A 14321-nucleotide genomic window follows, 5' to 3' on the forward strand; every position below is an offset into this window, starting at 1 on the left:
TCCCTCGTGGCTCAGATAGTAAAGAATCTGCCTGCGATGTGGGAGACCTAGATTCAATCCCTGGGTATACAAATAGTGACACAATTTTTAAAGGTTATATTCCAGTGCTTTATAGGTGCTTCTCAGGTGGTGCAGTGGTAAAGAACTCAGCTGCCAGTGCAGGAGACCCAGGAGATGCAGTTTCAATCCCTGGGTTAGGAAGATCCCCTGGATAATGGAATGGCCACCCACTCTAGTACTCTTGCCTAGAGAATCCCATGGACAGAGGAGCCATGGGTTACAGTCCATGACGTTGCAAAGAGTCAGACACACGACAAAGTGTAAAACAAAGCTTTCAACTGATCGTCAGAATTATATCCAATGACTTTTTAGATATCATCATTGATATGTGCCATAGGCACCAAAAATTCAGTCAGTGTAAATCCAAATTTATTATTACTTTGTTTCACATGTTGTTTTAATTACTTGCTTATTTACAAGGCCCTCTCCCTTTATTTAAAGTTCAGGTTCCTCTAGACCATTTTCTATATATTTGTATATTCTCAGTTGCCTGGCTCACAGCCCTTGTCTGAAACCCAAATGTATTTGAGAATTCAGATTTTTTTTCTTTAAAAGAAAGATCATATGCCACAGCCCTATATTGCCCCTCCCTTCTTCCCTCTCCCCACTGGTAACCACTAGTTTGTTCTTTGTATCTATGAGCCTGCTTCTTTTTTGTTATATTCACTAGTTTGTTGTATTTTTTTATTCCACATATACATAATTAAGAAGTGCAGACTATTATGTATAAAATAAGCTACAAGAAAATATTATACAGCACAGGGAATAAACCAATATTTTATAACTATAAGTAGAATATAGTATTCAGTCACTCAGTCATCTCTGACTCTTGTGACCACATGGACTGTAGCCCACTGGCTCCTCTGTCTATGGGATTTCCCAGGCAAGAATACTGGAATGGGTTGCCATTTCCTTCTCCAGGGGATCTTCCCTGACCCAGGGATTGAACCTGCATCTCTTGGGTCTCCTGCATGGGTGGGTGAGTTCTTTACCACTGTCCACCTGAGAAGCACCTAAATAGAATATAACCCTTAAAAATCATGTCACTATATTGTATACCTGTAACATATAATATTGTACATCTGTACTTCAGTAAAAAAAAAAATATATATATATATATATATAAATTAAAAGGAAGATAATATGGCTTGTGTACTATAAGCTCCTAGTGAAATCTTAGATAATATTAACGTTAACATCTTGAAATATTGAATATTTTTGCATCATGACATTAATAAAAACATCAAATAGGATCGTCTCTCACACATTCATATCAGATTTTGATGCCACATTTACAAAACAGATTTAGATTTTCAGAATGTTCTGGATGTTGGAATTTCAGATAAGGGAATGTAGACTTCTGTTTCGTGCCTGCTGACTTTAAAATTGCTATGATCTATGACCCATATTTTTTTACATTTAGGATTCAAAGCTGTTTTGTGGATACTCTTTATTCCTTAATCATCCCATAAGCAAATGCCGATCTTTTCTCCATTTTGACCAATAATATCTAAAAGTGAATTAGAGACCTGTAAACAGATATAACAAGCAGTGGACTTTTTTTCTTTAATATTATACTTTTTCCCTCCCTGCATTCTGAAGAGTGGTGATTACACATTGAAAAAATATTACTCCTATTTTTTTCAATACAGGTTCAGATTAGCATATAAGGTAACTAAGAATTTTCTATTGGAAAGTGTCACTTATTTGAACATAGACTGTAATAGTATTTCTCATGGCACTTTATTTGGAATTTTGAAGTTTCCCCTTAAAATAGAATGGAAAATAGATTGCAGTAAGAAGCAGACCTTAATGCTGTCACTCATCGTCTGACATAAATAGTTGGATGACCTCTGTGCTGTGTGCTCAGTTGCTTATTCATACCTGACTCTTTGCAATCCCATGGACTGTAGCCTGCCAGGCTCCTCTGTCCATGAGACTTACCATGCAAGAATACTGGAGTAGGTTGCCATTTCCTTCTCCAGGGGTTCTTCCCAACCCCGGGATCAAACTTAGCTATCCTGCATTGGCAGGTGGATTCTTTACCACTGAGCCACCAGGGAATCCCCTAAAGGGAGTTAATCCTAATTCCATGGATTTCCCTGGTGGCTCAGATGGTAAGCAGTTTGCCTGCAATGCAGGCTACAGTTCTTACCTTGAAAATGCATATGCAGGAGATCTCACATTGGTGGGAGCTGCAAAACTAAACCTGTTTTATTTCACACTGTTATCTGTAGAACTTGACTTGATGGAAAAGTTTTGTGCTTAAAATACTCTGTGCTAGTGGTTTTAAGGGACTATACACTAATAACTTTTGGTACTCTATTTTATATAGGATGAAGGAGTTGAATCTGATGATTTGAAAAAAGATCTACCTCTAATGCCTCCACCTCCAGATTCATGTAGCATGAAGTTGACCATCAAGGAAATTTGGTTTAGTTTTGCAGCTCCCACCAATGTGAGATCTCCTGCACATGCATTTTCTAGGTAAGAAATTTTTAAAATAGATTACTATCCCTTGATTCCCCTGATTTTTTTTGAATTTTAAATTACATAAATTCTATGTCATGTATCTTTTTGGATTGTTTTTCTAATATATCTAGTATTAGGGTTGCTACTTTTTTCCTATCTTTCTTACTTCATACTTTCTGTAGACATTATTCTCAGCTTGTTTAACCCTTTTTCTTTTCTAGAGTTTTATTTTAATTTTACATGTCACCCTGCCGTGAGCTTTTTACTTTTTTCACCTCTAACAGACTTTTGTATTTTTCTTTCTAATTCTGTCATCCTTTGCATTTCCTACGTATATATTCAGAATCTATCTGCTGGTCAGAAAGAAAAGTAATTTTGCCTAAATAAAATAGCCACAGAGTACAATATGTATGGGAGATTGTTTGAAATAGTCTTGAAAACCTTTGTTTATATATATATATTTTTTTCATTTTAAAAGGCAGCTGAACCTTTTAAGCACTGCAACTCCAGCTGTTGGTGCATGGCTTGTTCCCATTGATCAACTCAAGTCATCTTTAAACAAATTAGAAACTGAGGGGACCTTGAGAATTTGTGCTGTTATGGGATGCATAATGACAGAAGCATTAGAGGTATGTCTTTCAACAATGCAAAGTGTCATACAAAGTTTATTATTGGAAATATTCCCTTATTATTTATTGTTGTTGGAAAATATCAGACCTGCAAGTTCTTAATTTCTAGATATCTTTTGTTTATTGTATCTTTGCTATATCCTTCTAAATCTGTTGTTTTGCTTTCCTCAGAATAAAAGTGTACATTTCCCCTTAAGAAGTAAATATAACAGACTTACAAAAGTTGCCCGCTTTCTCCAAGAAAATCCTTCATGTTTGCTGTGCAATATACTACATCACTACCTTCACCAGGCAAATTATTCCATCATTGATGACGCCACAATGGTGAGTTACTGGAATCATGTGTTAGTTTTTAAAAAGCCTCTATTCTGTTGGGTAGCCACTGAGAGACAAGGTTTGAGATGAGTATGGAAAATCCAAAGGAGAAATGTGGTTAGAAATCCAGGCTTATAGACAAGATTGGGCTCAGATTAATGGTTTAGGTGTTGCCAGCCTGAAGGTGTTAGAAGCAGTAAACATGGATGAGTCTTCTAAGAATATGTTGAGTGAGAAACTGGTCAGGGCTGGATCCTTGATAAATACTGAAATGAAAGGGGCATGGAGAGAGTGCATAGAGGTATACAAAGTGCTGAGGAGGGAGAGGAGGAGGACCTGGAAAGACCATTGTAGAAGCCAAAGGTATAATGAATTGCAAGCAAAAGAGTAGTCATTAGTCGTTTTTCACATAAATGTTTAATAAGGACTAATTAATAATTGGGGGAATATATAACTATATGAATAGATTCAATGTATCTCTGCCCTAGAAAAGCACTATGGAAGGTAACAACACATCGTGGTTAAGAGCTTAGAGCTTGAGGACCTCCCTCTCCGCTCCAAGCTTCTGATCAACAGAGAATACACAAGAATCTTCAGCTAAATTAATAATCAATGTATCAGTACTGTTGATGGCCAGTCATGCTCCTGATAACCTCTAATGAAAGAATATGGAGTAAATTATGGATTTCATAAAGGTACTCAGACCTTAGGTTAGTATAGTGCCTCCTACTCCCACTCTGTGAACTGAAGACTGGGAGGCCACAGTGCAAGGATAACTTGCCCATCTAGTCACAGGCAGAGAAATTAGAACAGAAAGAATGGCAGGAATTTCACATGAATGGATGCTCTGCCAGGATATGGTTTCCATGTAACAGGAAGAAATACAAGAGACCCTCCTTCCTTGATTCTGGGAATGAAAGGGAAGGCTAAGGAACCTGATATTCCTCAGAAAGTAAATGAGTGATTCCTGCCATCTAGTAAGTGGCTCTCTTCAGTCAGAACCATTACTCCTAACACGAGGAATTGTAGGAAAGGTGAAGGAGAGGAGTTGGGTATTTTCTCCTTTAGGCTAAGTCTACAGGCAAGTTTTCGTTCTTAAAATCATCACTATGTGGAATAAAATATATTCTAAATTTTGTAATTGTTACTGATAGTATATTTGTTTCAAAACAGTTACAAATCCTTTGTCTATCATTTAACTATAATAATTTGTTATTTTTTTAATGTTAAAATAGAGGTAGTTACCTAATTTTTGGAGGAAATGTTTTCGTTTCTTCTTTGCTTAATGAATATTCCAGGTGGCACAAAATACATTTAATTCTTCAGTTGATCAAAGCAGGTGAAGTTTGATTGAAGCATTGAATACTTCTTACAGGGGATCCCACTTTTATACCCCATGTTTAGCCTCTTATTTACCTGGTAGAGTCCATAGTGTTGCAGAGAGTCAGACACGACTAAAGTGACTTAGCACACACGTACACATGCTGTGTTGTTTATTATGGAAAGAAGCAACTTTCTGTTTAGAGTGAGTTCTGTCATCAGTTTGAAATAGTGATTCCATTGTGTAAACCTGGACAAATGACTCAACATATAAATTCTCATTTCCTCATCTCTAAATGGGAATTATGAGATTTAAATGAATAAATGCATATAGAACACTGCTGCTGCTGCTAAGTCACGTCAGAAATGTGAAAGTGAAGTTGCTCAGTCGTGTCCGACTCTTAGCCACCTCATGGACTGCAGTCTACCAGGCTCCTCTGTCCATGGGATTTTCCAGGCAAGAGTACTGGAGTGGGGTGCCATTGCCTTCTCCGATATAGAACACTAAATAGTAATTATTATTGTTACACTAAGATGACTCCTAACCATGTCATTGTTGTCACAGAGTGATGGCCTTCCTGCTCTGGTAACTTTAAAGAAAGGTTTGGTTGCACTGGCAAGGCAGTGGATGAAGTTTATTGTGGTGACACCAGCCTTTAAAGGAGTTAGTTTACATCGACCTGCTCAGTCCCTGAAGCCTCAGTCAGCTGTGGACCATGAACATGAAGATGGGCTTGGGCTGGACAATGGAGGTGGTCTTCAAAGTGATACCAGTGCTGATGGAGCAGAGTTTGAATTTGATGCAGGTAATTCTATAAATATTTTGGCTGGATATTATGTACTTGGAACCTAATACTTGTGATAATTTTAATAAGTTTTGTCCCAAATTTGAAAACATCATGGCTTAATGATACAAGTCTGATTTGTGTTGGTCCAAATAAATGGTAATGATGTTGGACTCTTTATGCACACTTCACTTTGAAGTTTAAATTTTTTGAAATGCAGTAGAAATACAGAGAAATTCTTCTCCTAATCTATCTGGTACAATTAAGAGACATCTTTGTATAACTAGACTATTTTGAGTGAAACACATGAATTTTTTGAAATTTGTATTTGTCTATCAAACTCCCTATGCCAGTCTTTTGTAGATTTGAATTTTACCTGGTAGTTTGGTTCTGAATTTGTGTAATGTTTAGAGGTATGCATTCAGCCTATAATTCTGTCATTATTATTATGACTGTGCAGGACAGAGACAGTAGATAATGCATTTCAGAAATATACTTGCATACTTTAATGCTTTTGCAAAGAGTAATTTTTATTACTATCATGATATATAATTCAATGGAAATTTATCTTACGATATTTTGAAAAAATATTAAAAGTACCATGGAAAAGGACAGTAGTCTTAAAATTAGAGCTTTCAGAACATTGATATATATTACTTTACCAAGTTTTAAAAAAGCTTCTTTTAAACTTCGTATTTAACAACTAAGTATGAGTAATAGGCTAGATTTTTGTTATTTTGAAAAATGTCAAGTCTAACCACAAATTGAAAAAAAATAGTGCAGAAATATTCTTTCTAATTGTCTGCAGATGCCTAGATTAATTTGTGAACATTTTGTACTTTCTTCAGTATAGCTGAATTGGTTTTTAATCTCTATATGTGAAAGATTAGAAGCTGTTTGTTCCTTTCTTGAGACTGAGTGAAAAGATTGGGGTTTGAAGAATAAAAGAAAGAAGAATGAATATTGTAGCAGAATCCATAATTAATTTTTCAAGAGATACTAAGAATTGAGTTTTGCTATACCACCAGGAACACTGGAGTGTTTCAAGATGTTTCAAGACTATATGATAATTTGTAGCCCACCTGTTCTTTTGTACTGTTTCAGCCACAGTCAGTGAACATACAATGCTGCTGGAGGGAACAGCCAACCGGCCTCCACCCGGTAGCTCTGGACCTGTAACCGGAGCTGAGATAATGAGGAAGCTCTCTAAGACTCATACCCATAGTGACTCTGCATTAAAAATAAAGGTACTTTGTTGCTGTCTTTGTTAGAGTTACTTTGACTTACAGAGAAGACCTAAGCTTTTGTTATCTCAAATGTAAATATTAGGTATTCATCCTAAATATCCAAATAGTGCTTTTATGTTGAGATTAACATACATAGTAACTTGTAGTTTACACATTTCAAAGAAAATTATATTAACAATCAGTAATTAATGTTGAACGAGGACTTTTTTAATTACCAAGCCTTAGGGCTGTCTTTTCAATTTATTGACTACTGTATTCAATAAAAGGACTTCCCTGTAGCTCAAATGGTAAGAATATGCTTGTGATGCAGGAGACCAGGGTTTGATCCCTGCATTGGGAAGTTCCTATGGAGAAGGGAATGGCACTCCAGTACTCTTGCCTGGAGAATTCCACGGACAGAGAAGCCTGTCAGGCTGTAGTCCATGGGATCGCAAAGAGTCGGACACGACTGAGTGACTAACGTACACACGCACACGTAGTCAGTAAAAAACGTGTACCTATGGCTGATTTTTGTTGATGTATGACAAAACCACAGAATTCTGTAATGCAAATAAATATCCTTCAATCAAAAAAATAAAGTGGAAAAAAATGTTAAAAATGTTGATCAGCTTATAATTATCAGTTTTAATGAGAAGTCTTACTGGTATTGCATGATCAATATACAGTTTAAATAGTTAATAAAGTTAAATAGTGTATGTTGTTGAACATGTAAGAAAAGAGACATTTCCATTCATACTAGTACTGGGTGGGAGTGTAAATTGGCATAACCTCTTTGAAGAGCAATTTGTCAATTTTTAATTGTAAAATTTTAAACATAATGCCTTTTACCCGAATGCTCAAAGACACATGTCCAAGAATGTTATTTACAACACTATTTATAATAGGAAAATAATGGAAGAAACATAAATTACTGAGAACTAATAAATAATGTACCTTCATATGGATGCATATTATGAAGACTTCAAAAAGATAGAGTAGATCTCTAAATGGACATGGAACAATCACCAAAGCACATTGATTTGAGTAAAAATAAGGTATAGGACAATATATATCTCTGTGTTAAAAAGGATAAATATGTATATGTGCTTATATAGGCAAATTATTTATAGAAGGATAAATAAGAAATGGTTAATAGGACTTTTGGGGCAAGGGATCTAGTAGACTGGAGTTCAGGAGATGCTTTTTATTGGCTAGTCTTTTTGCTTTTGAGAGTTTTATTCTGTGTAAACATTGTTCTTATAATGAAAACATTTAATGACAGAATGATATACATTTTTTAAAGTTTGGGCTTAAGGCTTATTCTGTTTCTGCAGTACAGTTACAAGCCTGGGACACTTTAAATTCTCAACCCCTTAATCTGTCTCAGAATTACTCCTTTTCTTTTAAAAAAAAAATTATTTATTTTTAATTGGAAGATCATTGCTTTACAATGTTGTGTTGGTTTCTGCCATATATAATTAGAATCAGCCATAGGTATACACATGTGCCCTAGAATTATTCCTGGTTTATGATCTTTCCAAAGGCTCTGATCATATTACTGTTAATGCTGTTCTCAGAAATTTTTTGAGCATTCCTTTATTTATGGATTATGAAAATCCAAAGAATTGAAATTAGAAGTACTTTGTTTCATATCTCTGCTTATTAGGATATTTCTGTCTGCATGGTCTTTCTTTGTACTGTTTTAAACTGATCTAGAATTCCAGTCTTAGATATAACAGATCAGATAGATATTGGTCAATTGTATAACTTTTTATTTTTTTATTTTTTTCTTCAGAGAATTGCTGGAAATTCTTTTTGGCATATTAGAGCTTTACAGAGAATCAGGTCTTAGCACAGAGATTTATTATCAGAGTATTAAGAAGGGTGGTATCAGTTCAGTTCAGTAGCTGAGTTGTGTCTGACTCTTTGTGACCCCATGAACCGCAGCACACAAGGTCTCCCTGTCCATAACCAACTCCTGGAGTCCACCCAGACCCGTGTCCATTGAGTCGGTGATGCCATCCAACCATCTCATCCTCTGTTGTCCCCTTCTTCTCCTGCCCTCAATCTTTCCCAGCGTCAGGGTCTTTGCCAATGAGTCAGGTCTTCACATCAAGTGACCAAAGTATTAGAGTTTCAGCTTCAGCATCAGTCCTTCCAGTGAACACCCAGGGCTGATCTCCTTTAGGATGGACTGGTTGATTCTCCTTGCAGTCCAAGGGACTCTCAAGAGTCTTCTCCAACACCACAGTTCAAAAGCATCAATTCTTCTGTGCTGAGCTTTCTTTATAATCCAACTCTCACATCCATACGTAACCACTGGAAAAACAATAGCCTTGACTAGACGGACCTTTGTTGGCAAAGTAATGTCTCTGCTTTTTAATATGCTGTCTAGGTTGGTCATAACTTTCCTTCCAAGGAGTAAGCATCTTTGAATTTCATGGCTGCAATCACCATCTGCAGTGATTTTGGAGCCCAGAAAAATAAAGTCAGACACTGTTTCCACTGTTTCCCTATCTATTTCCCATGAAGTGATGGGACCCGATGCCATGATCTTAGTTTCCTGAGTGTTGAGCTTTAAGCCAACTTTTTCACTCTCCTCTTTCACTTTCATCAAGAGGCTTTTGAGTTCCTCTTCACTCTCTGCCATAAGGGTGGTGTCATCTGCATATCTGAGGTTATTGATATTTCTCCCGGCAATCTTGATTCCAGCTTGTGCTTCCTCCAGTCCAGCAAAGGGTGGTATAGTATGAATAATTTTGGGATATATGTCTTGATACCAGACTCCCACTTCAGATTTTAAAGGGAGTTGTAGCTGTGAGTGTGCTCAGTTTTGTCCGACTGCTTGTGACGCTATGGACTGTAGCCCACTGGGCTTCTCTGTCCATGGAATTTTCCAGGCAGGAAAACTGGAGCGGGTTGCCATTTCCTATTCCAGGGGATCTAGCCGACCCAGGAGTCAAGCCCCGGTCTTCTTGTGTCTCCTGCACTGCAGGTAGATTCTTTACCATTGAGCCACCAGGGAAGCCTCCGAAGGGAGGTTGAGTGAAGTCATGTGAGTGAAGGTGCTCAGTCACATATGACTCTTTTTGATCCCATGGACTGTAGCCCACTAGCTCCTCCATCCATGGAATTTTCTAGGCAAGAATACCAGAGTGCCATTTCCTTCTCCAGGGGATCTTCCCGACCCAGGGATTGAACCTGGGTCTCCCACAATGCAGGCAGGCACTTTACTGTTTGAGCCAGCGGGGAAGCCCACACAAAAAAAGGGAGGTTAATCATTGTTAAAATTCAGTGAATGACACTAAATGCTGTCCTTTGCATTGTACTGTAGAGTTTTAAAACATTACTACATACATTTGAGATTCACTGCAATTCTAGTAGACACAAACACTTTAGGTAGACACGGTTGTATTAATGTGAATAATAGAGCAATAAAAACAGTGAGTCATTGTGGTTATCCATAGTCTTTTTTATGTGCATAAGAAAGAGCCCCATGTTGTTCTCTCTGTAGGGCATTCATCCGTACCATTCTCTGAGCTATACCAGTGGTGACACTGCCACAGATTCTCCGGTGCATGTGGGACGTGCAGGAGTATCGGTTAAGGAGAGTCCAAGGAAGGAAAGCCTACTCAGCTACCTGACTGGAAGTTTTCCAAGCTTGCACAACCTTCTGGAAGGGACCCCTCAGAGAAGCAGTGCAGCAGTGAAAAGTAGCTCCCTGACGAGAACAGGTACATCCTTAGTTCTGACAACTATCAGTTTCCTTCTGTGGGAGATTTAAAAAACAAGAAAAAATAGGGCTTATGTTTATTCAGGTATATGTTTTGGATGCATACCTAGTCTTTTGTATGACAACTTATCTTTGAGAGTGTCTTTTGGGAAACTCTTCTGTGTAACTTGTTGGTGTCTCTTAGTTTGCATTTTTAAATTGTAGCATTTGCTGTTACTGTCAACTAGGCATGGTGTGTAATGCTGTCTAGACCAGCCAAGAGTGAATCTATTCTCATTATAGTCTCAATAAATTATTTATTAATGCCTTAATATCCAAATGCCAAAAGTATGTAGTAAGTTTTAAAGACATATGCAAAAGGAAGATAATTTAGCCCGAGTTTCAAAAATGATTACATAAATCACATTTTCTGCTCCTTAGTACATAAGTAATGCTATACTCAGTAAAACTTTATTTTCAGGAAACACAATGGCCTCTGATATGTTATCTGAACACCCCTTGTTATCTGAGCCATCGTCTGTGAGTTTCTATAACTGGATGTCAAATGCTGTGGGTAACCGAGGAAGTGTGGTACAGGAGTCTCCTGTCACCAAATCAGGACACAATAGTCTCCCAACAGGTACTGAGCTATCATGTCATTTTACTTAACTAAGGGGTGCATGTAAAGTTATAGTAAATCCTATTTTTCAAAGGATGGTTAAAAATATCTCAAAGGTTTAAGTTTACCATGTAGTTGAAATTGTCGCATTTACAAAATGCTTGATAATATTGCAGTTGAGAGAGTCATAAGCAGTAGCTCAGTGTTCTTGTGGAAAGGCACATATGTCAAATGTGAGATATATATAATTTAAAGAGTTTAAAATTTCCATTTAATGTGTCTGGCTTAATTTTCAAAGTACCAAAAGGAGGTAAATGAAAAGATGCAAAATATAATGACAATATCATATACCTGCAATACAGAAAATACTTTCGGTTTATCCAGATTCCTCTGCAGAGTAATATAAACATTTTTATCTGGTGGCTTAGAAGGTAAAGAATCTGCCTCCAATACAGGAGACCTGTGTTCAGTCCCTGGATTGGGAAGATCCATTGGAGGAGGGCATGACAACCCACTCCAGTATTCTTGCCTTGGAGAATCCCCAAGGAGAGAGCAGCCTAATGGGCTACAGTCCATGGGGTCGCAAAGACTCAGACATGATAGAGCAACTAAGGACAGCAGCACATACTCTTTATAGTTATTTAAATATTTAATTAAATCTAAAGAAACACTAAAAGCAATAAAGTAAGATTCTTGCCCTCAAGGAGGGAAACAAGGAAAGTTTATTGATTTTAAAGGGATATTTATAAGTAGCAGCAAAACAGGCAGAGAATTCACAAAGAAATACTGGTGGCTATTTCCAATAACATAAATAGAGTCAGTCCTTTCCTATCATCTTCTATTCTCTCATTTTTCCAAATTTCCTATATGTATGTATTTTTTTATTGTGAAAGTGTGTATATATTTTTTAAAATAATGTGAAGTAGCCTTTGTTCCCAGTTACTTTGGGCAGCTGAAATTAATCTGTGTAACATATATTTGGATCACTTTTAAATTCTATTCAGACAAAAATATGAAATTATGAAAAGTGACTGATAGAAGACTACTCAGTATGTTTTATTTTTTGGCCAGTGTGTGGCCCACATTCGAATCTGCAGCCAGTTCTAATTCTGACTCTAGGCGTGCAGAGATGTGCTCATTCCTAGTATTGGCCCTTAATTGAAGGAGATAGAAGGCTGGTTCTTCCACCAGCTCTCAGCACTTTCCTGCAGCTAATCTCATTACTGCAGAGTTTAAATTTCAGGAGAGCCGAAAGGAACATTTCCTCTCTATCACAGATTCTTTGCCTGACGAGTTAACAGATAACAGAGTACAGAAGAAAGAAGCAGTGCCATTTTATTTTTGTTTTGCCTTGAGAAATAATAGTTATGAAGAAAATTGTATGTGGGGATTCCGTGACACCTATGGTTTTTGCCATATAACCCTGCTCCTGTCTATAATTTTGTTCCTCTGTGCAAAGCTGATGGGATATCAAATGCTTTTCAAAGTTCTTCTAGCCCTATAGTTTTATATTTTGGACTGACTGGCTCTAATACATACTTCATGTATGAAGAGGAGTGATAGTATTCTGAAAATGTAGTTTAATTTCACTTTTTATTAGTGTCTGTAAAATAACCTGAAAATGTTGTTTTTTTCCTTTTCAATTTAAATAGTCTGGTAATATAATTACAATACAAGCTTCATAAGTTTACTTGGCTGTATCCCTTTATGTTCTTTTCATTTCCCAAGAATTTAGAATTTATTTTTGAATACTTACTCTTTTAGGTGTTGCACCCAATCTTCCTACAATACCCTCAGCCTCAGATTTCAACACCGTCTTGTCTAGTGACCAGAATACCTTGGACGGGACACATTCCCAGCACAGCACTAGTCAGGATGATGTGGCAGGTGTGGAAGAAGCCAACCAAGGTTTTCCTGCTGTGCAACTTGCTGATGCTCAGGTGAGCCTCTCCGCTGTCCCCTGACTGTAGTGAGCATGTATCAGGCAGCACTTCGCAGTTGGAACCATCAAGTGTGTGCACTGTGGAATTCCACTGAAAATCTTCTTTCTTGCTTATCTGCCTAAAGCCTTCATGTAAAAAGGAGGCGCCTTTAAAAAGTACATAGGTTAATTATAAATACAAATTAAGCATCTATGCTACTGCTAAGTCGCTTCAGTCGTGTCCAACTCTGTGCAACCCCAAAGACAGCAGCCCACCAGGCTCCCCCGTCCCTGGGATTCTCCAGGCAAGAACACTGGAGTGGGTTGCCATTTCCTTCTCCGGTGCATGAAAGTGAAAAGTGAAAGTGAAGTCGCTCAGTCATGTCTGACTCTTCATGATCCCATGGACTGCAGCCCACCAGGCTCCTCCGTCCATGGGATTTTCCAGGCAAGAGTACTGGAGTGGGGTGCCATTGCCTTCTCCGTAAGCATCTATAGATATTCATTAAACTGAAGAATGGTGTATAGTTCGTCTGCCTCATACAGCAACATTGTTGTTATTTGGGGATAGAGACTGGCTAAATAATAGGACTAGAAAGTTAAGTTTATTCATTTCCTACAGTTTTAAGTGCTCTGTGAAGGCTTGAGTGAGCAACGCGGAGGCACTGAAGATTTTAGAACAGAGGAATAAGGTGCCTGGAATTGTACATGTGGAAATGTTGTATGGGTAGCAACGTGTTAAATGGATTGAAATGGAGAAACTAGAAGTGAAAAAATGAGCTGATGAAATAGTTCACAGAACTGGTAGTGAAACTCTTAGCTTAGGTGGGTATGCCTTTGATAAGGTAAAAGAGAAATACAGTGGAGGTCTTATTTAATTGACTAAATGTAGGGAGTGGAGAACAAAATTTCCAAGGCAAATGGGAGAGTGGGAGATGGGTATTTAGAAGTGTTGTCTTTTCAGGATGAAGGAGGCCTGAGCATATTTTTCACTTAGGATGAATTAAGAGAGTTCTAAAAAAAAAAAAAAAACGGCAAACTGATAGAGAAAGATTCAAAGAGGGATGAGAAGTGTTGGAATTTAGAATCCTTTATAGAGAGAGAGAATTTTTTGACATAAAATGTACTTTTTCCCCTGAGAATGTTTGGGAAGGCAGTATGTATGGACAATTCATAAATGTACTGGTAAGTTTGCAAATTCACAGCCTCAGTTTTCTATCACAGTAGGAGGTGACTTACATTAAGAAATGTGTCAGGCACTT

At 37.4% G+C, this 14321-nt stretch overlaps 1 protein-coding gene across 9 annotated transcripts in view; it reads left to right on the forward strand.

The window, feature by feature from the left end:
• The window catches only part of KIAA1109 (KIAA1109 ortholog), a 196559-nt gene that overhangs the window by 101473 nt on the left and 80765 nt on the right, over nucleotides 1–14321 (forward strand). For all 9 annotated transcript variants that reach the window (XM_043902345.1, XM_043902336.1, XM_043902343.1 and 6 more), the window contains 8 exons: nucleotides 2396–2547; nucleotides 3011–3161; nucleotides 3333–3485; nucleotides 5362–5602; nucleotides 6686–6828; nucleotides 10322–10541; nucleotides 11001–11159; nucleotides 12903–13078. In XM_043902345.1, the coding sequence (XP_043758280.1) occupies nucleotides 2396–2547; nucleotides 3011–3161; nucleotides 3333–3485; nucleotides 5362–5602; nucleotides 6686–6828; nucleotides 10322–10541; nucleotides 11001–11159; nucleotides 12903–13078 (1395 nt within the window). The remainder of the gene's footprint in view (nucleotides 1–2395; nucleotides 2548–3010; nucleotides 3162–3332; nucleotides 3486–5361; nucleotides 5603–6685; nucleotides 6829–10321; nucleotides 10542–11000; nucleotides 11160–12902; nucleotides 13079–14321) is intronic.

The sequence above is a fragment of the Cervus elaphus genome, chromosome 5 (genome assembly GCF_910594005.1).
Source record: "Cervus elaphus chromosome 5, mCerEla1.1, whole genome shotgun sequence".
Taxonomy (NCBI): Eukaryota; Metazoa; Chordata; class Mammalia; order Artiodactyla; family Cervidae; genus Cervus; species Cervus elaphus.